A 26,572-nucleotide genomic window follows, 5' to 3' on the forward strand; every position below is an offset into this window, starting at 1 on the left:
GGTCAAGCATTGATATTTAATAAGACAGAAAATTCGGGCCTGACAAAAACGAATCCCAGCCAGGCAGTGGTGGCGCACGCTTCCCAGCACTCAGGGAGGCAGAGGCAGGATAATCTCTGTGAGTTCGAGGCCAGCCTGGTCTACAGTGTGAGATCCAGGACAGCCAGAGATACACAGAGAAACCCTGTCTCGAAAAAACAAAACAAACAAAAAAACGAATCCCAAGTTTTCAGGCCCTGAAGAGTCCACAAGCGCACACCAAGAGGCTCAAAGGGCTTTCCCTACCCTGCTCAAAATCCTCCCGCTGGCACCAGCTCCCCATCCCAGGAAGCCACCACCAGAGGTCCACAGACTCTGCGCACGCGCCACTAGGTGCAGCCAGACCTCGGTGGGCGTGCGCAGCAGCGGAGATTCCCGAGCGCGCGCCGCGGAGGCGGGGTCCCGGAGGCCGGAAGAGAGCGCGAGGAGGGCGGGGCTAGCGAGGGAAGCCCGCCGGCCCGCAGTACGGCCGTCGCGGCCTGATGACGTCGCACAATGGCCGGCCCCCGCGGGTAGTGGAGCCCGTTTGTTCCGCCCGCGTCGTGCCTGAAGCTAGAACCTGTGATAAGTGGAAAGGCCGAGGAACGTCCTGTCCACACCGCCCCCATCCCAGCGGAGCCGTGGCCGCCTCCCATTCTCGCGCTGAGGTAAGCGGGGCCGGCGGGCTGTGAGGAGGAGGCCGCCCCAGCGGCGGCGGGAGCGAGGCCCGGGAACCCGGCGCCGCCTCCCGAGCTCGGGCGCGCTCCCGGCTGTGCGCAGCCGCGGGCCGAAGCGCGGCCCGGGACAGCGGGCAGGCGCGAGCTCGCTCCGGCCTGGGACGGCCCGGCGCCTTAGCGCCCCGCGGTCTGCCATGGTGAACTTGGTTTTCCTGAAGCTGTCATTTCTCTTCCGGGCCACTTGGCGTGGCACATGTTCGCCGCCTACAAAGAGGGAGAGGAGCACGCAGGTTGGCTCGGGAGGAGGCCCGCCTGAACTGTCTGCGGGCTCGACGGAGAACTTTGAGCTCTCTGGAGCCTCCTGCAACTTGCTCTCGCAACTTCAAGTGTGCACAGGTTGGACGTACCCACTGTGCCCAGAGAGGCCTCGATCTCTTTAGGAAGTGTAACCTCCTCGCCTCTTGGACTGGGAGCTCAGAGACACCGAGTCTTTGGCGTAAAGTAGCAACAGTTGTGGTGCTGGAGGAAATTAAACTAAGACTTACAGTCTCGCTACTGCTGGAGATTGTTTCCCCCGCATACATTGACAGCCGAGTTTGCCAGCACAATAGTAGTTTTAAATGAGCTCTGTTTAGGACTTATTTGCAAGAATAGGTAATTCTTCAGACCCACTTGGGGAAAATGAAAGAGGGTATTTGGCTCATCTTGACATTTCCTGTCCCAAGGCAGGGTTGAGATTCTCATCCCCTAGGCTAATTACCATTTCTGAGCCCCCGAGCCCCCGAGAGGAGAATGTGTTTGATCTGAGCGCTTATGAAGCCCAGCCAGTTCTGGAACCAGTTCACTATGCCCCAAAGCCTGAAACTCCTCTTCAGTTGTAGGCGGGGAATGCGCAAACACTTAAAGAGAACTTTGTGGATTTACTTCAGAACACCCAGCAGGTAAGCTCTTGCCTTGCCCGTCTTTAAAGAGATACCTTGGCATCAACAGACTGTCTCAAGGTGATTACTCCTTATCAGAGAGTTTTTGGTTGAGTTTACGTCACTTTGGAGTGGTGTTTGTCAACAGTCCTGACATTCTTGCTGTATACATTGAGCTGTGAATGAGGATTTTAAGCAGGCATAATAGAGCTTAGACATCAGCATAGGACCTGGTCTGTTCAATGTAGTTTCTCATAGCTGGGCTTGGTATCTCACACCTTGAATCCTGGCATTTGGGGAACAAGGGTGAGAGGATCTCTGAGTTTGAGGCTAGCCTAGTCTACATAGTGACAGCTGGAATATATAGTGAGACTTTATCTCAAGAAAGAAAGAAGTTTCCCAGAAGTTGTGTTTGTTTGTTATTGATCCCCCTTTGCTGAAGCCCATGTGGAACACCTGTCTCAGTGGTAAGCCACGTGAAGAAATTGGTTTCATTTAATAGTCTCACTGCCCCCATGCTTGACCAAGAGTAGTTTTTTGTTTGTTTTGTTCTTTTTTGTTGTTGTTGTTGTTTGAGACAGGGTTTCTCTGTAGCTTTGGAGCCTGTCCTGGAACTAGCTCTTGTAGACCAGGTTGGCTTCAAACTCACAGAGATCCACCTGCCTCTGCTTCCCGAGTGATGGGATTAAAGGTGTGTGCCAACACTGCCTGGCTGACCAAGAGTAGTTTTACCTGGGTTGGCAGTTCACCAGGCCAGGCTCTTACGTAGTTTGTTGCAGTTCTTCAAAGCGACCTAACTGTGAGGAGAGTGTGACATTACTGTTCTGCCATTAGTAGTGTGGTTGGAGTCAGTTTGGCCTCCCAGATAGTACAGTGTGTGGTGTGTAGGCTACTGAGGGCCAGCCCTTTGAGACCCTCCATCCTTTCTCACCTTGAAGGAGCGGGAAGAGTATATGTGTTCAGTCACTGTGACATGCCTGAGGTGATGAACTCCTACAGAGAAAAGGTTGATTAGTGGCACGCACCTTTAATTCTAGCAATCAGGAGACAAATGCAGGCTGATTGCTGTGAGTTTGAGGCCAAGCTGGTTTGCATAAAGAGTCCAGACATAGAGAAATCCTAACTCAAAAAGAAAAATTTAAAAAAAAAAAAAAAGGAGGCAGGGGGAGAAAAAGCATATTTTGACTCTCGGTTTGGTATATTCTAGAATCTAGACCATATTCAGTTGGTAAGGTAGCCAGAGTGTGATAGAGCAAAACCACTCACCCTCTGTGAAATGCTGAAAAGCAAAGCCTGAATACCTAGTAGGCCTTACCTATCAAAATTTCCTACAGAAAGATTCCTGCACCTCTTAGTAGTGTGTCCTAGGAACCAAGATGTTAACACTTGGCCTTTGGAAATTTAAGATCCCAACTTAAAGTTGAGGGAGAGACCTTCCAAAAGCCTTCAAATAAACTGTTGGAGTTTATATGGTAGGTGCAGTTAGATAAACAGAATAATGTACAATATAAGAAACAAGATGCCTAACGTGGAGTGGAATTTGAGGGTTTTGAACTGCCAGAAAGGGAGAGAGAGTTTGAATGTCCAGGCTTGTTCATGCCTGTCATTGGTTGCTCAGAAGAGCCTGTGATCCCAAGAGTCATCTTGCCTCCCCCACCCCCTACACACACCACCAGGACAGCCACAGGTACTTTCAGGCCCATTAACTGTACCACTTTATGGTATGTGAAGGCAAAAACCGCCTTCACAAAACGGAAGTCAACTTACTTCTTGTGACTTACTCCTATAAGTAACTGTAAATTCACCTGGAGGGCATGAAGGTTTAGTGGGCATGTACACAGCACACCAGCCTTTCAGATTTCTCAAGCTAGTCAGCCTGGCTGTATCTTTGTGGTGAATGTCTAGTGCATTGATATTTGGAGGAAGGAAAAGAGGCAGAGCCCGCAGCTTTGTAAAGACCCTAGTTTATTCGTGGTCTGTACCGAAAAAAATTTATAGTAAAACTTCAGTAGCTGGGACTAGAACTAATTCCATCTGTGGTCTGGAAACACAAGTTCGGAATGCCCAAATGATAGTCCTGAGACATACACAGTAGCCTTCCCTCCTTCACCAGCCTGCTTCTTACTAAAGTTCAGCTGTTTAGTTGGGCACTCTGTCTCCATTTCTTACCATAGGGTTTCCTTTCAAGATTTTCAAAATGTGAAAAACAACTCATTAACTTAATTTTAACTGAAACCAAAAGCATACCAACTTGTACCAGGGCCCCAGAAAAGCGCTGTGACCAAGTTAGAAGGTCTTGTGAACCATGTATAAGATAGAATGTTACAAGGAGGGTAGCATCTAGGAGCTGGACTTGTTTTCTACAGTATCGGTTGTGCGACTTCCAAATTAGACAGGACATTTGGTTTTGCGGAACAGTTGATTTAAAAGATAGCTTTGTTTACAAGGTTGCCTTTAGCTATAAAATACTAGAATAGGAATTTTCAGGTTTCAAGTAGTGCATATGAGACTTGGTAACCAGTTCCACATGACTGACTTCCTATGGGTACCAGGTGCTACCCTTAGGCAGCTAAAGAGATGAGAAGTCCCTGTGCCTCTATGAAGACTTAAAAATATACAATGTAATAAAAACTGCAAAGCTAGGGATCAGATGTTACACACTAAGGAATTCATGTCTTCCTTAGTGTTGATATATTGTGATGTTGTCTTTGGCATTAGCTCGACTTAATTACTAAAATTCTACCTACCCACACAGTAGCGCTTTGCACCAACTTTCTCTTAGTGGGAAAGCACAGAGCCCCTGTCTACATGATATTCACCCTTGCCCACTTCAGGACCCTCACTGCACTCTGCGGAGATCAGAGGCTGTGAACATAGCTTGCGTAGTTCATTGTGTAGTCCAGGTTGGCCTCAAACTCTCAACAGTCCTCTTGTCTCATCCCATAAATATTAGGTTTCCAAACTGACATGTGTTTATTATGCCCAGGTAGGATGACTTAATAATTTCCTTCAGTATTTCTTCCTCTGCCAACACCCGACAGGCTACAAGTTTTTAAAAGTACAAATTCTGGTTCTGAGCTGAAGCTTGGTGATAGGGCACTTACATGACATATGTAAGATCTAGAATTCAATTTTTAGCAAAGTGCTCACCCCACAAAGTGCATAAATTGAAACATACATTTTATCTTTAATAGATAAATTTAAAGTTACGTAAATATAATCTATAAAGACCATAAACATAAAGCTCAAAGTGCATAAATTGAAACATACATTTTATCTTTAATAGATAAATTTAAAGTTACGTAAATATAATCTATAAAGACCATAAACATAAAGCTAGGCAGTGGTGGTGCACGCCTTTAATCCCAGCATTTGGGAGGCAGAGGCAAACAGATTTCTGTCAATTCAAGACCAGCCTGATCTACAGAGTGAGTTCCAGGACAGGCTTCAAAGCTACACAGAGAAGCCTTGTCTTGAAAAAAGCAAAACAAACAAACAAAAAAGAACATGAATATATGTACCTCTAAACACATAGTGATCCCAAAATGAGTAAATTGTACGTTTTGCTAGGTACCAAACAGCCTGTTTGTGTTTGTTTGTTTCCGGCCCCAGAATATAGAGTCAGATAAACTCCAAACCCTTCTTCATGAAGTAAGTTGGTGTCTGTTGCTGCTGCAGTAGCAGTGCTGGCCACCGAGTGCTATATGTGACATCTGCACTTACTCTCTGACTTGCTCTTAAACCAAGTGCAGCCATGTCCTTTTTTATTGAGTCAGGGTTTGGCTGTGTAGTGTGTGGTAGCCTTCTGCTCCCAAGTGCTGTGATTATAAGCATGTGCTGCTACACCACGCAGAGCAAAGTGCTTTCTGTGAGTTGTGGAGGTGGAAAACCAGAAAACATTTGCTTTGATTATATGATTAAATCTGGATTTGTAGAAATAGAAGTGAGTCTTCTAAAAAGAAAAAGGTTTTTTATTTAAAAACATGACTTAAGGGCTGGAGAGACAGCTCAGAGGTTAAGAGCACTGGCTATTTTTCCAGAGGTCCTGAGTTCAATTCCCAGCAACCACATGGTGGCTTGCAACCATCTATAATGAAATCTGGTACCCTCTTCTGGCATGTAGGCATACATGCAGGCAGAATACTATATACATAATAAAAAATCTATCTATCTGTATCTTAAATGTCTAAAAATATTGTCATGATCCATTTGTACAACAAAATAGCTTTGGTTGTTTGGGTTCAGGTATCACTGGTCCTAGAGCAGTGCCTTTGAAGAACATGCTGGAGGCTGGGTGGCAGGTCTGAAGGAAGTCTTGGAGTCTGAATCTTAAGTACAGGGGAGGGATTGAAGAGGTGACAAGAAGCTGTGCTTGAGGGGCTGGAGAGATGGCTCAGCGGTTAAGAGCATTGCCTGCTCTTCCAAAGGTCCTGAGTTCAATTCCCAGCAACCATATGGTGGCTCACAACCATCTGTAATGGGGTCTGGTGCCCTCTTCTGGCCTGCAGGCATACACACAGAATATTGTATACATAATAAACAAACAAACAAATAAATAAATAAATAAAAGAAGCTGTGCTTGATAGGCTGAGTAAGAGGAAAAGGGTCAGTTGAAAACCACGGCTGACCTAGGGCACTACCTCATTCCTCCGTAGAAAGCTTCAGTAGTCATTCCCGTGAATGACCAGTAGCTGCCCTTTTCAGTCCATGGCTTACTGTTTGTTCACTTCTCTTCACCTGTTCCGGCTGCAGGCAAGAGGAAGGACTGAGTGGAGGCCACCCGTTCCTGGTGGAGTTATGCTCTGGCACTCCACGGGGAGTTGTGTGGGTTTGGGAGGGGCTGTAAGGAGCAAGGGCAGATTGGGTCTTTCCTCTTCTTCAGGGCAGAGGGAATGTGGGTCAGGAGGATAGGCCTGTGCTGAGTCTGTGCTGTCTTGTCTTTTGCAGATCTGCGGGTCCTGATGGATGTGGCTGAGAGCCCTGAACTGGATCCTCACTCCCCAGAGGATGAAGAACAGCCGGCGCTTTCAGATGATGACATTCTGAGGGAAAGTGGATCTGAACAAGATTTGGATGGAGCTGGGGAAAGGGCTTCTGATTTGGAGGAAGAGGAAAATACAACTAGGGTACAGAGCCAGGAGGAGACTCACTCTGATGACGAAGACCAAGCCAGTGAGCCCAAGTCCCAGGATCAAGACTCAGAGGCTCATGAGCTGAGCAGGGGCCCAGCAGGATCTCTGTGCGAGGAGGGGGATGATGTTGAGGAAGACCGGACAAGTGACCTCAGGGATGAAGCCTCCTCAGTAACCCGGGAACTGGATGAGCACGAGCTAGACTATGATGAGGAGGTCCCCGAGGAGCCAGCTCCTGCTGCCCAGGAGGAGGAAGCTGAGAAGGCTGGGGCAGAGGATGAGGAGGAAAAGGGGGAAGGTGCTCCTGGAGAGGAAGGGAAACCTGATGTTCAGAGTGTGGGAGAAAAAGAACCCACAGAGGCTGCCAAGGAGAAGAAGAAAGAGGATGACGATGGAGAGATTGATGATGGAGAGATAGATGTGAGTATGGTGGAGCAGGACATTCCTGATCCAAGAGTTCCTAGAGAGTTGGTCAGTGGTGGGCTGAACCAGGCGTGCAGTAAAATGAGAGCTAGTGCTCACAGTGGAGAACAGAAGGTAGGCTTGTGCAGAGAGCTCCTGTCAGTAGCCACAGAGCGTCTGCGGACCCCAAAAGATGCCTTCTTTAAATCTGGCCTCCATGTGGGGCATGAATATGTGGAAGTCAGGTTTCTTTACATATGATTCTATTGTAAGCTTGAATCTAGAGGAGGGTCACAACCCAAAGTTCAGAGCAGTTGAGTTCAAAGTAGGTGAGGGAGGGGGCAGAACAGATCAGCCATCTGGGGATTCTCAGGTGCCTCGGGAGGAATCCGCTCATCTGAGTTGTTCTGGTGAAATACAGGTTAAACATCTCTGGGTGATCCAGGGAGAGTGGGCTACTATCTGAGGACCCCAGATTTCCGTATGCACCATCCCTGCAGCAGTCTGTTGGTCCCTGCATACCCAGTTCATTTTAGGGTGTCATGGATGGAGGATGACTCCATCCATACAGGGAAGTTGATAGTAGGGCTTTGGGTCCCAGTAGTACAGTAGACCTGGGTGGATGGGGTATGTGTGGCTGCAAGCATAAAATAACAGATGTTACACTTTCTCTTCCAGCTGTGTAGTAAATGCTCTCTGTAGTTAACTCTCAGTTTCCCTTTGTGAAGGACTTTGCTGTGCAGATTTTCTTGTGTTTTGCCATTTGTGCTTCCACTATGGGGAAATTGATCTTTGCCTCAGTGTTGGTAAAAGGAAAAAGATACTGTGATGTTCAAGTTGAGATTATTGAGTATGTTTTAGGTGTGCCTGATGTCAGATGCTTCCTTTTCCCACAGTGAAAGATCAGACGGGCTTGATAGTCTTCATAGGAATTATGGAGTGCCTTGACATTGGTGGCACTGGCACTCTTCAGTTGTACTGTGGGCAGTGGGGAGATGGATTGAACCAAGCCTGCCCTAGACAGCACCTATGGTCTTTGTCTGTTCATTTTCCTTGGGAACAGTATATGAGATGAATCTGCCAGTTGACTTTCTGGCTCAATACAGTTTGGCAGTATGATTTTGTTTTTGCCTACTCTGCATGGTAACCCCATGTGAACTTTCCTATACTCTATGGGAAGCAGCATGTTACTAAAAGACCCCAGCCCAGCATCCTTCAGTCATAGGAGAGGCTACTTCCTTCCTACCAGACTGTTCCTCTAGTCCAGAGCACCCATGGTTCATACTTTTTGGAAGCCCTGGGCATTAGGGTTCCCAGATGTGTACCAGTCTCAGAATAACGTACTGAAAATATAACAGGGCAGGTAGGCAAGTGGGCACTGTGAATAATAGTTTGGGCCCAAGAGAGCACAGTGACTCTGGGCCAGCAGCCATTTTCCCTGGAAGCTCCTCTCCTGGACCGTGTCTCTTTCTTCCGCTCTTGTATATTGTTTGCATATTGGCTTTGTTTCTGCCCCTGTGGGCTCATGGACCTCCACTGTGATTCTTGCTTAGTACATGCATTGTTCTTTTCACAGTCTCAGGTGATTGCTCCCTCCTCAGGTGCAGTCTCCTAGCCAAAGACCTGCTTATCTTCAGACTGCCCTGTAGGATAAGCATCTCTCAGGCAGTGCCCCTACGTAAGTGTTCAGGAATGCATGCATTAGACTGTCGGTCAGCTGCATTGGACACTTGCTTATTGGTGTGTGCTGGCAAGGATGTTCTTGGCAGCTGACCTTTAGTGAGTAACAGGTCCTGCAGAGCAGGTGTGGATCAGCATCCCCCTGCCACCTCAGGAAAGCAAGGATATCCTTACTGATCCCTCTTACCTATAAAAGCGCTTTGGTGTCCCAGAGACACCCTGGTTAGTTTCACCGGCAGGATACCAGGAATAGCCCAAATGTGTTGGACTTGGGGTTGTTCCCTCACTTGCTGCCTCATGGCTTTGTTCTACTTTTGTCTTATGGGGTCAGCAGGCCAAGACAGGAAGCATTTTTGCTAACTCTTCCCCTGGTGCCTGGCCTATCAGAGAACACAGGACAGGAGTACTACAAGGAGTCTCAGTGACAAGGCTGATGGGCATAGGTTGGTGGGACAGGCCCTGGGCACAGGGGTGGTTGGGAGATCACAGAGCAGTGGTCAGGTCTTTGCTCGCTATGAGAACCCTGGGAATACAACTTGGGTTCTGTTGTCTAAAGTTTTTTAGGTCTCTCTAAAATGATGGTGAGGTAAAGAATGAGCCACAAGGTGGTATTGCCCATCACAGTCACCTGACTTCCCTCATCAGAGACAAGTAGTGTTCAAAGGGCATGGAATAACTAGGTTTATACACTACTAGTGTACAAAGTAGTAAAGACCAAAGTGTGACCATTGCCTGCTCACAGTTGATAGAAACAGATCAAAGCTCTGCCCTGACGTGGCTGGTGGAGCCCATCATTTCCACAATATTCTTCTGAGGTTATAGGTGATGGGGAGACCATCTGTTGTATAGCTGAGCATTTTAGATTGGGAAACTGGAGGTGAGCCTTTGGAAAGGGGGATGCTCCCCACACCCAGCTCTGTGCTGCTGGCCTGGTGGAGAGGTGTGATGGGCAGGATGGGTCAGCTCACCTCCAGATGACTGTCCTCTGTTTCAGGATGATGACTTGGAGGAAGGCGAAGTGAAGGACCCCAGTGACCGGAAGGTGAGGCCTCGCCCCACCTGCCGATTCTTCATGAAAGGTAATTGTTTACCTCCAGCCTCTGCAGCCATCTATGTAGCCTCTGCTTTCCTGGGGCCGTGGTGGTAATTCATCCTCATCCGGGCACACTGTTCATGTCAGTGAGGCTTCATGGGACTAGACTACAAGTTGGTGGTAGTGACAATGGTATTGGTGGTAGACAATAGACCCTTTACTGGTCCTGTCCTCACCTTAAAAACTGCCTTGGAGGAGAGCCTCCTGGTGTTCTTACCCTGTAGGTTTCAGGCCTGATGTTTACAGCAGACCCAAGGCTGCAACAGACAGTGGCAGTTTCTGCATGGTCAGCTGTTCCACTGTTAGCATTCCCCACTTCTGGAAGAAAGAGCTACTTTTTACAAGAGAGAGCAGAAGCAGGTCCTTTGGCGGGGGGTGGTATTAAAAGGGCAAAGGAGAGCCTCTGAGGGCATTCCTGCAAAGGACTAGGGCAGTTAAGTAGCTTCAGCAGGGGTGTTGGAGTCTTGCTTACTGATCTGGACTGACCACATTACAAGTAATGTGATGCTCTGGCTTTGTAAAGCCTGGGAGGGATTCAGAAATGAAGTTAAGGCCAGACAGTGGTGGCATGTGCCTTTAACCCCAACACTCTTGAGGCAAAGACAGGCAGACCTCTGAGTTTAAGGCCAGCCTGGTCTATAGAGAGAGTTCCAGGACAGCCGGGGTGGTTACACAGAGAAACCTTGTCTCAGAAAGAAAGAAATGAAATTAATAGTCTCCAGTCTGCAAGATTTGCTTGGATGTGCTGCAGTGTTTTGGGTATATTTCTCATTGAGCGGTTTCCTTGGACAGATAGGAAGGTGTTTTCTCTTGTGCGTGGATGACATTGCTCGCTGGCCAGCCTGTGTGTGCAGTCTAAGTTCACAAGAGCTTCCTGTACTTCTTTTCCAGATGTTGTGACACCATTATCCACTCTTCTTCCACCAATACCAAATTCCATACCACTCAGAGGCCAGGTTAAAGGTACAAAATATCCTGTGTTCACTCTCTGTTGTGCCTTAAAGTCCCCTGCGCCAGAGGCCAGACTTCTTTCTCCTGGATCCAGAGCACAGCTGGGACGCCAACAGGGAGGAGGCTTGAGGGACAGAGCTGCTGTGACCCTGTCCTCCTTAGTGTCACTAGAGCTGGGGAGGAGATGCAGGTTAAAGCCATGGCCCTGCACTTGAAGAACAGGAACATCCACAGGTGGGCAGTGGAATCCTGTATTATTCATGGGGAAGGCTGTGTCCAAGAGTGATCCACAAACAGCCCTGTCCCTAAGGCCAAGAGATTCCCTGGTGATGGGACAGTCATGAAAATCCTGCTAAGGCTCACTTCTCTGGGACTATGCTCTTGGGATGCCAACTAAAAATAGTTGGCAGATATAAGTTGCACAGTCAATTTTGTACATTGCGGGTGGGGTGCACAGGTGACCTTCACTTGACATTGACCCAAGCACCCTAAGAATGAAAGGCTGTAACATACATCTTAATTCTTCAAACACTTTAATATTTAAAGTGCTATATTTCAGCCGGGTGGTGGTGGCACATGCCTTTAATCGCAGCACTCAGGAGGCAGAGGCAGGCGGATCTCTGAGTTCGAGGCCAGCCTGGTCTACAAGAGCTAGTTCCAGGACAGGCTCTAGAAACTACAGGGAAACCCTGTCTCGAAAAACCAAAAAAAAAAAAAAAGAAAGAAATATAAGTGCAAGCAAGAGACCCTTTTGAACTAGTGGCATGAGGAATAAATGTAGTCTTCCTCTGCAGATGTGTAGATTATAGTGTCAAATCTGCATGCAGTATGTATCTGTACTTGGTTCTCATTAGTACTGCTTTCAGACTGTGCTGCACAATGCCTTTGCAGCTTGGAAGCTTGCCAGTTGCCTGGGACAGGCTGGCAGCATCAGCATGGAGTCTCTGGAGCAAGAGCCAGAGACTCACACCCTAGTTTAATTCTCAGAACTTACCAAGCACAGAACAGATAAAATGTATTGGAAATGCAAACCAGCTCTTTGTGAGACATCTGCATACACTGGGATGGGATTGTTGCCTTAATCATCACACTGGGTGGGCACCGTGGTTACACTAAGCTGTGTTTGGGTTTTTGTGAGTGAGACTATGCCAGAGGGAGTTTTCTGCAGTCAAAAAGTCGGAAGCAGCTTAGAGTTTTTATTGCTTTGATAAAAAATACCAATTACCAAAAGCATGGGGGTTGGGTGGTGGGGAATGATAGTATTTTAGCTTACAGTTCCATATCATAGTCCATTATCGAAGGAAGTAAGGGTAGGAACCTGAAGGTAGTAACATTTCCAGGGTGTTTCTAACCAAAGTGCTTCCCTTTTTCTCATCCTATTTATGGTATACAGAAGGGGAAAAATGATGGAGCTTGCAGTTATATTAGATCTCTTTATCATCATTACAAGAAATTTATTTTGATGCAGTTTTTTGTTTGCCTACAAGTTATAAGCTTGGTGTTCTGTTGAAATCAGTTGATTTGTCATCCTTATGATAGGGCTAAAGAAACAGTTTATTAAGAGCAGGTATGGTTCTTGGAGGACCCGGTCTAGTTCCCAGCACCCATGTCAGGCATCTGACAACTGCCCATAAGTTCAGCTTTAGGAGGATCTGATGCCCTCTTTTGGACTCTGTAAATACTGTACTCAAACATAGGAGTGCACATACATACCTGCCATGACCCCCCCTCCCCCACCAAACAAATCTTCAGCTGGACTTGGTTGTGTGCACCTTTAATCCCAGCATTTAGGAGACAGAGGCAGACATATCTCTTGAATGCCAGGCCAGCCAGGGCTACCGATACTGACTCAAGAAAGAAAAGACCCTGTCAATAATGAGATAAGTTACTTTAGAAATAAAGCAAAGCTTGCTGTATTAGCAAGGATGTAGACATAGGAAATCCTTGCACACTGCTGGTAGGAGAGTAAAAAACAGTGGTAGCTCCTCAAAAGGTAAGGGATAGGATGACTGTATAGTTCAGCAAGTGTCTGAGGTAATTTAAGTTGCTGTGATGAGATAGATACCGTGACCGAGGCAACTTATAGAAAAGGTCTGTTGGTGCTTACAATTTGAGAGGGTGAGTCCATGACCTTAATGACAGAGAATGGCGGCAGACAGGCATAGCTCCGGAGTAGTGACTAAGCTTACATCTTTATCTGCAAGTAGGAGGCAGAGAGGGGGAGAGGGGGGCATTAACCAGGAATGTTGTGGGCTTTTGAAACCTGCAAGGCTACTCCCAGTGACACACCACCTAATCCATCTGATCTTTCCCTAACAGTTCTACCAACTGGAGCTCAAACATTCAAATATATGGGCCTGTGACGTTCATTCAAATCACCTCATTTAGTCCACTCTCTGGCCACATTTGGTTTGTGGCCATATCATGCAAAATGCATTTACTTCAATTTTAAAAGTCTTTGTCTTTCATAGTCTCAACAATCTAAAGCAGCAGTTTCAACTTTTGGATTGTGACCCCTGGGGTCAAGCTAACCTTTCTCAGGTAAATATCTGTTGGAAAACACAGATATTTACATTATGACTCATAACATTAGCAAAATTACAGTTATGAAGTAGCAACAAAAATAATTTTGTGAAGCCGGGCGGTGGTGGCACAAGCCTTTAATCCCAGCACTCGGGAGGCAGAGGCAGGCGGATCTCTGTGAGTTCGAGACCAGCCTGGTCTACAAGAGCTAGCTCCAGGACAGGCTCTAAAGCTGCAGAGAAACCCTGTCTCGAAAAACCAAAAAATAATAATAACAATAATAATAATAATAATAATAATAATAATAATTTTGTGGTTGGGGATCACCATACCATGAGGAACTGTACTACAGCATTAGGAAGGCTGAGAACCACTGTATAGTTTATGTCTGATGTCAAAGAGCTTAGTTAGTTGGCTTTGTCCTTCCAGATTTGCTGACTGAAGCACACTTCTCTTTTTTGGGCTTGTTTCACCCCCTGTCTACATTAGCTCTCCTTGGCAGATGCCCCAAGGCTTTGGTACCTCCATCCTCCTGGGGTATTCAACACAATCCAGGCTTCACTTCCATAGACTCTTCCAACCTCCATGCAGAGGCTTACCTACCACACGCCTGGCATTAGCCACTCTTCCTTGATAGCACAGAAGATTCCACAGCCTCTTTACTGTATCCTTCATGATTCCAAAGCCAGAACCCATGCTGTCAAGTTTGGCTGCCTGCTTGGGGTGGAGCCTGGTCCCCTCCTTAAATTGCATTTTCATAAACTTGATTTGTTGCTCTTTAGGAGCACATAATTCCTCTGGCCTTTTTACAGATTGTAAAACTAGCTGGGTGGGTTCTTACTCTAAGGGCTGTCTTGGAATTTCCTCTGCCACTGAAATTCCACAGCTCTTCAAGTTAGCCTCAGACAGATTCTTAGGACAAAAAGCAGCTACATTCTTTGCCAAAATATCACACAATGCTCTGTAGCCCAGTTGTTAATATTGTGCCCGTATGAAACCTTTGAGCTGGGCCTCTAGTCCACCTTGCTCTCAGCACTACTAGTAGTCTTCCAAGCTCCTGTTAGGACGGCCTGTTTAAGCCCCGCTTACAATATTCAAAATCTAGTTCAAGGTCCCAAAATCTTGCATATTTCTCAAATAAATAAATAAATAAATCTTGCATGTCAGGTCTATCACAGCCGTAGCCCCATTCCTGGTACTACCTTCTGTCGTAGTTACTTTAAGTTGCTTGGTCATGATGAGACACCATGACCAAGGCAACTTGTAAGAATAAAAGAATCTGTTGGGGCTTCCAGTTTCAGATGGTGACTGTGTACATCATGATATAGAGAGCAGGCAGGCATGGTACTAGAGCTGTAGCTGAGAACTTCTGTCTGCAAGTAGGGGAGCTAACTGGGCTTGGTGTGGGCTTTTGAAATCTCAAAGTCTACTCCCTCCTCCAGCAAGGCCACGCCTCCTAATTCTTCTCAAACAGTTCCTCTAACTAGAGACCAAGCATTCAAACAAACAAACGTCTGTGACTACTCAAAAACTTGTGTGAGGGTGCTCTTGATTGCCAGCCAGAGTTGATTGATCTGGAAGCAGAGCTGCACAGTACATGGTAATTTAGGAGAGGGCACATTGGGGATGAAACTCAGAGCCTTGAGTCTGCAAATTGAGCACTAGGCCACTGAGTTAAACCCCTTAAGGAGCTCTGCTGTGGCTGTGCCCTTTAATTTTCCCATTTATTCGTTCAGTTCTACCAGTGTCTGATGATGTCTGAGTCATTGGGTTCTTTAATGTTCTGTGATGTACATCCTTTTCATGTGCTTATAGCCATTTGTGCATCTTAGCTGTGTTTGCTCACTTTTGGATCCCTGTGTTCTTCATGTGTATAAAATGTCATGTCTCAGAGTGGCCTGTAGCCTTTGGGAGTCCCAGAGACCATTCAAGGACTCAGGAATTAGGCAGTTTTCATCGTGATAAGCAACTAGTGGTAAGTAAGGCAGTCCTACTGTGAGTGTGCATATGCAAAGACCAGACTTGCCTGTCAGTACGAAATGAATTTTGACTGGGATTTTTTTGTTTGTTTATTGTTTTGAGATAAGAATCTCATTATGTAGACCAGGCTGACCTCAAACTCACCTGCCTCTGTCACACTCACACACTCACATACACCCAAGTGCTGAATTAAAGGCGTGCACCACCATGCCTGACTTTAACAAGTTTGGGTTTTGTTGTTGCTGTTGTTGTCGTCATTTTTGGTTTTTCAAGACAGGGTTTCTCTGTGTATCTTTGGAGCCTGTCCTGGAACTCGTTCTGTAGACCAGGCTGGCCTTGAACTCAAGAGCTCCACCTGTCTCTGCCTCCCAAGAGTTGGGATTAAAGACCTGCATCACCATCTCCTGGCTTCAAGATTTTTTTTTTTGGTTTTTCGAGACAGGGTTTCTCTGCAGCTTTAGAGCCTGTCCTGGAGCTAGCTCTTGTAGACCAGGCTGGTCTCGAACTCACAGAGATCCGCCTGCCTCTGCCTCCTGAGTGCTGGGATTAAAGGCGTGCGCCACCACCGCCCGGCCTGGCTTCAAGATTTTTAAAACCAGTGAAGCATTTTGACTTTTATACACAGGCTATATCTACTAGCTGTTTGCAGCTGCTTAGACTAGCTGAAAAGGAAACCAGGGCGTACTGAAAGAGGGCCACTTTGTCAGAATGTGTGCTCTGGATGGAAACGAGTGTTTTGTCTGGGAAGGGTAGATGTTGTAAAGTTATCTTTGCTGTTCTGACAGGTGTTTTGCCTTTGGTGGTGATCATGCAACTGATGATCCAGCCAACAAATCACAGGCTTAAAGGTCTGCTCATTTCTGGCTGAGTGGCGGCACACACCTTTAATCTCAGCATTTGAGATGCAGAGGCAGGTGGATCTTTGTGAATTCGAGGCCAGCCTGATCTATAGTGTGACAACTAGGACTGTTACACAGAGAGACACTTATCTCAAAAAACTTAAATAAAGCCGGGCGGTAGTGGCACTCGCCTTTAATCCCAGCACTTGGGAGACAGAGGCAAGCGGATCTCTGTGAGTTCGAGGCCAGCCTGGTCTACTAAAGCTAGCTCTAGGACAAGCTCCAAAGCTACAGAGAAACCCTGTCTCGAAAAACCAAAAAAAAGGGCTGGAGAGATGGCTCAGAGGTTAAGAGCATTGCCTGCTCTTCCAAAGGTCCTGAGTTCAATTCCAGCAACCACATGGTGGCTCACAACCATCTGTAATGAGGTCTGGTGCCCTCTTCTGGCCTGCAGGCATACATACAGACAGAATATTGTATACATAATAAATAAATAAATATTTTTTAAAAAAAGAAAGAAAAACCAAAAAAAAACTAAATAAATAGTATCTACCCAAGCATAAAAATAGAATTGCTGAGATATGAATCACCAATTAAGAAAAAGAACATTTCTTTCCATTGATACCCCATGTATAGATAGCCCTCTGAATTCCAGAAATAGCTAGGTGTCGGTGGCCTACACCTTTTATCTTAGCACTTCAGAAGGAGAAGCAGGTGCATCTGTCTGAGTTTGTGGCCAGCTTTTTTTTTTTTTTTTTTTTAAGATTTATTTATTTATTTATTTATTATGTACACAACATTCCTTCCATGTATGTTTGCATGCCAGAAGAGGGCACCAGATCTCACCAGAGATGGCTGCAAGCCACCATGTGGTTGCTGGGAATTGAACTCAGGACCTCTGGAAGAGCAGTCAGTGCTCTTAACCTCTGAGCCATCTCTCCAGCCCCTGGCCAGCTTTGTCTACACACAGTGAGTTTCAGGTCAGCCAAGGCAACATAGTAAAAACCTGTCCCAAACAAAACATAATCCAGAAGTTAAACGCTGTCCCACCCAGCCTCTGAGTCTCCACCTTCCTGTTTCTTAGCACACTCAGAAGCAAATGACTATACTAGTCTAAAATACCTTTATTTTTGCTTCCTTTTTATTTTTTCTAGTTAAGAAATTAAGCTTTTAGGGGGCAGAACACATGTATGTAGAGCTCAGGACAGTCCATAAGAATGGCCTGTGGTGATCAAACTCAGGTCATCAGGATGGGTGAACCGGACACATACTCTGCTAAGCCATCTCACTGACATGTTTTCTTTTTCTTCTTTAATTATAGAAGTACCATTTACTAATAGTAGAGCAAGTAAAAGATAGGGCTAGGGATGTAGCTCAACAATAACGTACTTTCGCTGGGTGGTGGTAGCACACACCTTTAACCCCAACGCGAGAGGCAAAGGCAGGCGGATCTCTGTGAGTTCAAGGCCAACCTGGTCTACAAGAGCTAGTTCCAGGACAGGCTCCAAAGCTGCAGAGAAACCTTGTCTCGAAAAAAAACTAATAAATAAACAAATAAATAACGTGCTCTGTTCATGTATACAGGGCCCTGAGTTCCATGCACCAGGTAAGGACAGTGTACCTTGAAGACATTTCTTCACGGTCCCAGCAATAATAGGACATGCCCCTCGCCCCCATGAAAGGCGGTTTACCTGTATAAACGGGGTTCCTTTACGCCTTGATCATTTGTCAATAATCATGGATCATTTGATTCATTTTAAATGAAGGGATATCTGCTCAGGCTGTGTGGTGGAGTGGCTGTTGTTGGAGCCATTGTCATTATTTAGGTGGTCAAGGGTTAACACTCAGCAGGGACCTAACTTAGCTTCCTGAGAATTGGGTTCTGTCATCCTGACACTGTCAGGGATAACACTGCGCCCCACCCCACCCCCCTTACCTTTCCTCTGTTGTTTGTCTCTCCCTCCCATGTATATATTCTTGTCTTCTTTCTGCCCAAAGGTTTGACTGTGAGATTTGACAGTGGGATTGGATTTTGGATTTGCATTTTTTTTGTTTTGTTTTGACATTTTTAAAACAAATAATAAATGCCTACTTTTCTGCTAACTGGGAATACATTTTAGGTATAAATCATATACTTGATTTTTTTTGTATTTTCTGACTTTCTATAATGAGCTTTTATTGCATTTTTTTAAACCCAACTCCTTATTGTGTATACAGTATTTTGCCTGCATGCCAGAAGAGGGTGCCACATCTCATTACAGATGGTTGGGAGCCACCATGTGTTTGCTGGGAATTGAACTCAAGACCTCTGGAAGAGCAGCCAGTGCTCTTAACCACTGATCCACCTCTCCAGCCCCCTTTTTTGTTACATTTTTATTACCTAAACAAGGTTGAGGAGTGTTGATCATGAAGAAGTGGATAGTGTCTGCATCTGTCTTCAGCTCTAGGACTCAGAGGTCCAGATTCCTGGACAGGAAGCTTCTAACTCATTTAACTTACTTTTGCAAACCTTAAATACTTTCAGGAATGAAAAAAAGTATTTTATCATTTTTGTGTTTGCAGGGAAACAATTTTGAGTATATTTTTTGTTTTATATTAGTATGCTGTTTGTGTTGAGTTAGGTTTTTTTAAAATATTTATTTGTTTATTATGTATACAGTATTCTTCCTGCAGGCCTCATTACAGATGGTTGTGAGCCACCATGTGGTTGCTGGGAATTGAACTCAGGACCTTTGGAAGAGCAGGCAATGCTCTTAACCGCTGAGCCATCTCTCCAGCCCCTGTGTTGAGTTGGTTTTAACTCAGGCTTCAGTTGTCCTGGTATTTAAAGATGAAACTTGCCTTTTTCTGAGGTACTAAGTGATTATTTCTACTTAACTACATAAAGGAAAACATGATTTGTTAGAAATATTCAACTGGAATATCTGTTCCAGACTGAATATAGTTTTTAATTTTTTAAGATTATATGTATTTGGATGCACACCTTCCTAGACCTGGATGGAGGGGGGAAGGCCTTGTACTTCCCACAGGGCAGGGCACCCTGACTTCTCTTAGGACTGGAGGGAAAGGAGGAGGGAAATGAGAGGAGGTGGAAATTTTTAATAAATAAATAAATTTTAAAAAAAGATTATATGTATTAAGCTAAGAAGTGTGTTTAAATCTTAGATACTTCTAGTAGTGTGTACGTAGTACTTTTTTTAGGTGGTGCTTATACATAGGAGACAGTGAGCATTTTAATTTATTTTTTATTTTTATTTTATGTGCATTGACATTCTACCATGTGTCTGTGAAGGTGTCAGCTCCTCTGGTACAGGGCTTATAGACAGTTCTTACCTGCTGGATGGGTTGCTGGGAATTGAACCCAAGTCTTTTATAAGAATATCCAGGGGGCTGGAGAGATGGCTCAGAGGTTAAGAGCACTGACTGCTCTTCCAGAGGTCCTGAGTTCAATTCCCAGCAACCACATGGTGGCTCACAACCATCTATAATGAGATCTGGTGCCCTCTTCTGGCGTGCAAGCATACAGGGAAGGAATGTTGTATACATAATAAATAAATAAATCTTTAAAAAAAAAAAAAAAAAGAATATCCAGTGCTCTTAACTGCTGAGCCATCTCTCTAGGCCTTCCCTTATTCACACTTTTTTTTTTTTTTTTTAAAGAACCAGAAAAAATTCTAAAGTGGTTTGGAGAGGGCTACTCTGGGGCAGAATCAGCAGAGATCTGGTAATATTTGTGTCTCCCATTGATTTCCACCTCAGCATGAGTCAAAATGAATGTTCAGGCAGGCATCTGCTGAAGCTCCCTTGAGGCTGTAGGGTTGCCTCTGCCCTTAGCTCTATAGACTCTCTGGCTTCTCTGCTTTTATCAGTGATCAGACAGTTGATATACCCAGTGGTATCCATGGGAGATTGGATCCCAAATATCCATGGATGCCAAATCTGAGGATATTCAGGTCCCTATTACAAGATGGTGTAACACATACTCCCCTGTAATTTAAGCCCTCTTTAGATAACTTAAAATCTTGGACACAGTGTAAGTCAGTCCTTTTTAAACTGTATTGTTTAAGGGTGAAGACGCAGAAATGTCTCTATATGTTCAGTGCAACACAGAATATTTTTGATCTGTGGGTGGTGAATCCACAGATATAGAACCTGGAAAGTGACTATGAATAGGCCCTGGGAGTCCAGGCAGGGACTCTCATCAGGAAATGGTGTCTCCTCGAAGTGCCTGGCAGACCCATTGGCCCAGACCAGCCCTCCTCACCTCTGTAGGACTGTGGTAAGACACCTGTATACACCGAGGGAGAAGTAGGCTGAGCTATTACTGGCCTGGGGCTCTCTAGGAAAAGGCTCAGTGACCTGTGGGAGCAGGAATAGTTTATGGGTGCTTCCCAAGTTGTCAGTAAGCACCCCAACTGCTGCCTTCCAACAGTTGGGCTCTTGGTATCTTTTCTCACTGGACTTTTGTTTCCCTAGGGAACTGCACCTGGGGAATGAACTGTAGGTTTATCCACCCTGGAGTGAATGACAAGGGGAACTACTCCCTCATCACCAAAGCTGAACCTTTCCCACCCAACGGTGCCCCGCCTCTCGGACCTCACCCATTGATGCCTGCCAACCCTTGGGTGCGTGAGCTCCTCATCCATTCCAGCAGATGGAAACCTGAGTTCTGTCAGAATCTCAGGCTGAAGACAAATGTGTTCCTTATAGAAAAGGCATCCTGTACCTGAGAGTCAAGGAGCACCTGTTCAGGGCTTCTTGTGCTTGTGTAGAAGTAGCCTTGGATGTTCCAGGGCATGTGGGTGGTTGGGCAGAAGAGCTAGCTGTTCGTGGCTGTCTGGCTTGTCTTTTAAGTGTTTGCTCCATATCTTAATAGGTTTTTAAGTACTTCCTTAATATTTCTCTTCTCATTTTCTAATAGGGTGGGCCAGTAGTTGATGAAATTTTGCCTCCGCCCCCTCCAGAACCTCCAACAGAGAGTGCCTGGGAACGCGGACTCAGGCATGCAAAAGAGGTAATAATTCAATGCACATGGGAAGAAAAAAAGCACAGTGGTTACCCCTCTAGTGAGCCTGGCAGAGCTGGCAGTATGTTGATCCAGAGAGAGTAGAAACTCGTGAAGCCTCAGAAGCTATGAGATTATTTCTGGGCTTAATAGAGAAGGAGAAATAATATTTAGCCATCTCTGCATGGCAGACCAAATCACAGGCAAATCTCAGTAGGCCAGAGACTTCTTCCTGGACACGATCTTAACATTTTAAGGTGTCATGGGCAGCCCAAAAGACTGATTGTCTCTGACCGTTACCCTGGGCAGTGACACAAACCTGCCATTCTGTAGGACCTGCCTCCTGCCTCCTGAGACCCAGTGTCTACTCTCTCAGTCTTCCCTTTGCTGCCCACTGTGGCTCCCAACACCCACCTTGAACCAGTGTCTGTTGACATCCAGCCTCGGTTTCTTAGTGCCCAAGTTCTCTCTTCAGGGAGATTGAAATAAAGGCCTTGCTTACATGTCTTCTGGGGCCCTTGTGCTAATCCTAGATGCTCACTTATACAAATAATTCACAGCAGACCTGTGTAGACCAATCTGAGGCCTGCAGAAGACTGGAGTCATGTGTTTGCCCACACCCTTTGGCATTGGTGTTGGGCTTTGCTGCAGGTCTCGGGTTCCCTGTGTTTCTCCCAGTGACCTTGGAGATCTTTATTTCACACTGATATCTGTCTTCTTTTGGTGCTAGGTTTTAAAAAAAGCAACCATTCGGAAAGAGCAGGAGCCTGACTTTGAAGAAAAAAGGTTCACAGTAACCATTGGTGAAGATGATCGGGAGTTTGACAAGGAGAACGACGTCTTCCGAGATTGGAATTCTAGGGTCCCGAGAGATGTCAGAGACACGACGTAAGGAATCCTCTGCTTGCCCTTGCCCATTTATGTCCTGTCAGGAGTAGACACACACAGGTCCCTGGGGCTTCTGCGGAGGAGATGCTTAAGTCCCAGGCTGGGAGGCTACCTCTGGGGTGCACTCCCAAAGTTCCTACAGGCTCAGTCTATGCCTTCGTCTCCTCACCTCTTCCTCAGTTACTTGGGGAATGAGGTTTTTTAAAAAGACTCACATGAGCTGGGCGATGGTGGCACATGCCTTTAATTCCAGCACTTGGGAGGGCAGAAGCAGGAGGATCTCTGTTAGTTCAAAGCCAGCCTGGTTTGCAAAGCGAGTTCCAGGACAGCCAGGACTGTTACACAGAGAAACCCTGGGGTGGGAGGGATTTATGTTTGTGTGTGTGTGTGTGTGTGTGTGTGTGTGTGTGTGTGTGTCCATGGAGGCCAAAAGAGGACACTGGATCTAGAGCTGGAGTTACAGGCTGTTGTTAACTTCCTAGCATGAAAACTAAGAACCAAATTCATGTCCTCTGGAAGAGAGTAGCAAGCAAGTGCTCTTAACCACTGAGCTACCTTTTCAGTCCCCGCCTCAGACATTTAGTGATGGTGTTTTACAAATCTCAGCAGAACTGAGAGTGGTGGTGCACTAGGGAGGCAGAGGCAGACGGATCTCTTGAATTTGAGGCCAGCCTGGTCTACATAGAGAGATCTAGAACAGCCAGAGCTACACAGAGAAACACTTTCTCAAAAAAAGAAACAAAAAATTCTCAACAGAGGAGTTATATAGTTCTGAGGACTAATGTCAGATCCAGGGGACAGTGTGGCTTTGAAGGTGCTACTCTGATTCTTCACTGGGGACTCCCATCCTCATTGGGAAGGTGATGGGCCACATTTCTGCCTGCTGAGGGCACAAGGGGGAGCTTAGGACATGAAGATGCGTTATAGCCCCTGCTGTGATCCAGTCGAATCACTGTCTTAGTCTTGTAGGAACTCTTCTCTTAGAGTCCTTATCTGCAATTTTTGATTACTTTATTGGTTCAAAGGTATAAAAAGAAGGAATAAGTAGTTGTACATGAGCACCATTGCCTAGCCGCAGCTGCCCACTGCCCTGGAACTCTTTCTTCATTGGGTAGGGCAGGTGCTAGGTCAGTGTGTGCCCAAGTGAGATCCACCAGGAGGGTGAAGATGTAAATTTCAGTGTATGGCATAGCTTTGCAGTCTATGGTTTGAGTTACAAAATTCAGAAATACTGAATGAGAATTCTAAAAATAAGCAGTTTGTAATTTTCATGAGTTCAGTTACATTGTTAGAGTTATTCTGCTTTTAACTAATTTCAGCATTCCCTAGATTGTAAGCTCTCTCACAGTACAGTGGTGGAGTTTTGAAGTGAGAGTGGTCAGGTGTCCACGTTGATGTTCAGTGGGACACTTAGAGGCCCCACCCTCTTGTGTCCAGCCTGCTCTCCTCCCACACTAAATGAAGCACATAAAATCCTGGAACTCATTCGCCTCGTCCCATGCTTCAGATGTCTTCCCTGCTCTGGGGTCTCCTTAGCTGGGCTTGTGTCTCTTTCTCATGTGAACCAGACTGTCAGCATGTCTGTCTAGCCTGTGAATATGCTCATTGGTTTTTTACTTGGGATATGCTTATGTCCCAGTGCAGGATAAACCAGCATGGTGATAAGGAGTACCCTGTCATGTCTTCTCACTTAGTTGTCTCTTTGTGGACTTTCTGGAGTGAGATCTGCATTTCTGGTTGAATGTGTGTCATCCCAAGTACCTGTCCTCTGCTGTTGTAAATTGCTTCTATGCATATTGCCTCCTCATTAGCTGGTGAGCTCTATGTGAGGACATAGGTTTCCATGTTAGGCTTTTGTCCTTCGTTCTGCCTTTTTGAGGTGAGTGGGTGGATGGTTGTGTGAACTGGCTCTGTCGTGTGCTGTTTAGGTATAGTGTCACAGGATGGCTGATGGAGACAGTTTCGCTGCGTTCCCACCTCTGGACTCCTTTGCCAATCTTGCCTTCAGTGCCCGCACACACCTGCATATGGTCACAGGTTCTACAGTATCCCAATGCTCAGGGAATCCTTCCATGCTTCTCTCCAGCTTTGGTTTTAAAGATGCTGCTGCTGCTGTTGTTGTGTGTTGTGTTTTTATTTTTTGTGTGTGTGCAGTGTGTGGGTAAGAGCGCCATAACACGTGTAGGGAGTCAGGACAGCTTTGTGGAATTAATGTTTATGGTTTCCTTGGACCAAACTCAAATCATCAGGCTAGTCCAGCAAGTGTTTCACCATCTGAGCCATCCCGACAGTCCTTAAAGTACTTTTAAGAATATGTTTTTAGCCAGGTGGTGGTGGTGCACTCCTTTAATCCCAGCACTTGGGAGGCAGAAGCAGGTGAATCTCAGAGTTCGAGGCCAGCCTGGTCTACAGAGCAAGTTCCAAGACAGCTAGGACTGTTACACAGAGAAACCCTGTCTTGGCGGGGGCGGGGGATGTTTTTATCTTATTGGATACAGAAGGTTTGTCTTTGTCTTCACCTGTGGAGGATCACAGGGATTTTTCTCCCCAGGTTGGCATATACTTACAGTGATAGTGGGGTCCTGATGCTGACAGCTGTGTTCTTGGCTGTAGATGCACCTGGTCATGGTGTTTTGTTTTCATCATGTGGGGTTGGCTTCTGCTAACTTGTCTTTTATGTAGAATTTTTGCTGTGGCATTCTTAAATGATATGTTTTCCTTCTTTTGGGCTCTGTTTTACAGACTTGAGCCTTATGCAGATCCTTATTATGACTATGAGATAGAGCGTTTTTGGCGTGGTGGACAATACGAGAATTTCAGGGTGCAGTATACAGAAGCAGAGCCGTATCATAACTATCGCGTAAGTATGACCCACATGTTAAAACTCTCCTCCTTAGATGGGGTCTAACTATGTACCTTAGGCTAGCCTCAAATTCAAAGTTGGCAAAGTTCTGGATTTATTTGGTTGGGGGTAACTTCACTCTTAAGTTGTATGCATTCCTGTTTTTAACATGTATTTTCTTGTGCATGTGTCTATGTATCTTGTGGTACTGGGAATTAAACCTTTGAACATACTAGGTCAGTGGCTTTCAGATAGGCTCTCACGACCCAGGCTTGCCTTGAGTTTGAGATCCTCTTGCCTTAGTCTCCTAGTGGCAGGTCTTTGCTGTCAGGCACAGCTAACTTGTTTTAAGGAGAGACTTGGGAATTAAATGGCCTCCTGAGAGCATCCTCTTGCCTGCTCCGTTTTCTCTGTACTTCGAACAAATGGTGTTTAATTTGGCATCTGTATTTGGATTTTTAACCCAGGAACGAGAGAGGGAACGAGAGCGAGAAAACAGACAACGAGAACGGGAGCGGGAACGGGAGCGTGACCGAGAGCGTGAGCGCAGACAGAGGGAGCGTGAGCGAGAACGGGAGCGTGAGCGGGACAAGGAGCGACAGCGGAGGAAAGAGGAGTGGGAGAGAGAGCGAGCCAAGCGAGATGAGAAGGACCGGCAGCATCGAGACCGGGACAGGGACAAAGACCGGGAGAAGGACAAGGAGAAGCCGAAGCCCCGGTCCCCACAGCCACCAAGGTAGACCACCCCAATTCTGCTATCAGTGCATCTTGCTCTGTGGCCTCTTCTTAAGCTCTTGAGGCAACAGCTCCTTGCTTTCCTGGACCAGCCTGCCTGTGTAGGGCTTGGTGTGGGTGTAGAGCCATTCACTGTGGGCTCTGTTGTGTCTAGTCCTTCCCCACCTCCCTTCCCCACCCCCCTACCCCCGCTTAAATTATATTTGCAGAAAGGACTATGGTTGTGCCTCAGTTGCTTCCTTGGATTGTTGTCCAACATTGGGTTGTTGACACTTTTTGACAGTTGTAGATGTGAACATTTGTGTGAACTTTTGTGTGTGAATGTGAATTTTTTTTCCTTCTTCTTGATTACTTGTGGGAGGAGCTTCTGGGTCATCTAGTAACTGAAGACCTGCCAGACCATTTTCCAAACAAGCCACTTTCTCCATTTTTCCTGGCTCCTCAGCCCATGGTGCTGTCACATCAAGGTGGATCTTCTTCTGTATTTTCTGCAAGACAGCAGGGGTCGGGAGTGGAAAAGTGAGATAAAGAGTTAAAGTCGGCGTGAATAACATTGTAAACATCAACATGCATTTTAGGCTTGCCAACCACTTGAAACAATACAAATGACTTTATTTCTATTTTTTCTTTCTTTGTGTAGCCCAGCCTTGAACTTAGGGTCCTTCCTGCCTCAATTTCACAACTTAGGGGACCCCAGGCATGTGCTACTGTGCCCGGCTACTTTGTCATTCTTTCTACCCATCCCAGAACACATGGGTTTGGACTAGACTACCTTTGCTATCATTGTTACCAATTTTGTGTCTCTGGGTTCACTGGTTTATGAGTATGGTCAAATACAATTTCAGATTCTTTGTCGAAGTGTTAGGTTGTGGGAAAGCCATGCTCCA

At 46.0% G+C, this 26,572-nt stretch overlaps 1 protein-coding gene across 3 annotated transcripts in view; it reads left to right on the forward strand.

Moving 5' to 3' along the window:
• Positions 1–521: 521 nt before the first annotated feature.
• The window catches only part of Zc3h18 (zinc finger CCCH-type containing 18), a 40,449-nt gene continuing 14,398 nt past the window's right edge, over positions 522–26,572 (forward strand). The window contains exons 1-9 of one of the 3 annotated variants that reach the window (XM_038312452.1): positions 522–686; positions 6,563–7,167; positions 9,824–9,908; positions 10,814–10,885; positions 20,692–20,840; positions 21,137–21,229; positions 21,951–22,108; positions 24,851–24,968; positions 25,418–25,686. In XM_038312452.1, coding sequence (XP_038168380.1) covers positions 6,577–7,167; positions 9,824–9,908; positions 10,814–10,885; positions 20,692–20,840; positions 21,137–21,229; positions 21,951–22,108; positions 24,851–24,968; positions 25,418–25,686 — 1,535 coding nt within the window. In that variant the 5' untranslated portion in view covers positions 522–686; positions 6,563–6,576. Of the gene's footprint in view, positions 687–813; positions 1,637–6,562; positions 7,168–9,823; positions 9,909–10,813; positions 10,886–20,691; positions 20,841–21,136; positions 21,230–21,950; positions 22,109–24,850; positions 24,969–25,417; positions 25,687–26,572 lie in introns of those variants that run through there. The other 2 variants (XM_038312453.2, XM_038312454.1) reach the window with 2 other exon arrangements.

The sequence above is a fragment of the Arvicola amphibius genome, chromosome 15, assembly GCF_903992535.2.
Source record: "Arvicola amphibius chromosome 15, mArvAmp1.2, whole genome shotgun sequence".
NCBI lineage: Eukaryota > Metazoa > Chordata > Mammalia > Rodentia > Cricetidae > Arvicola > Arvicola amphibius.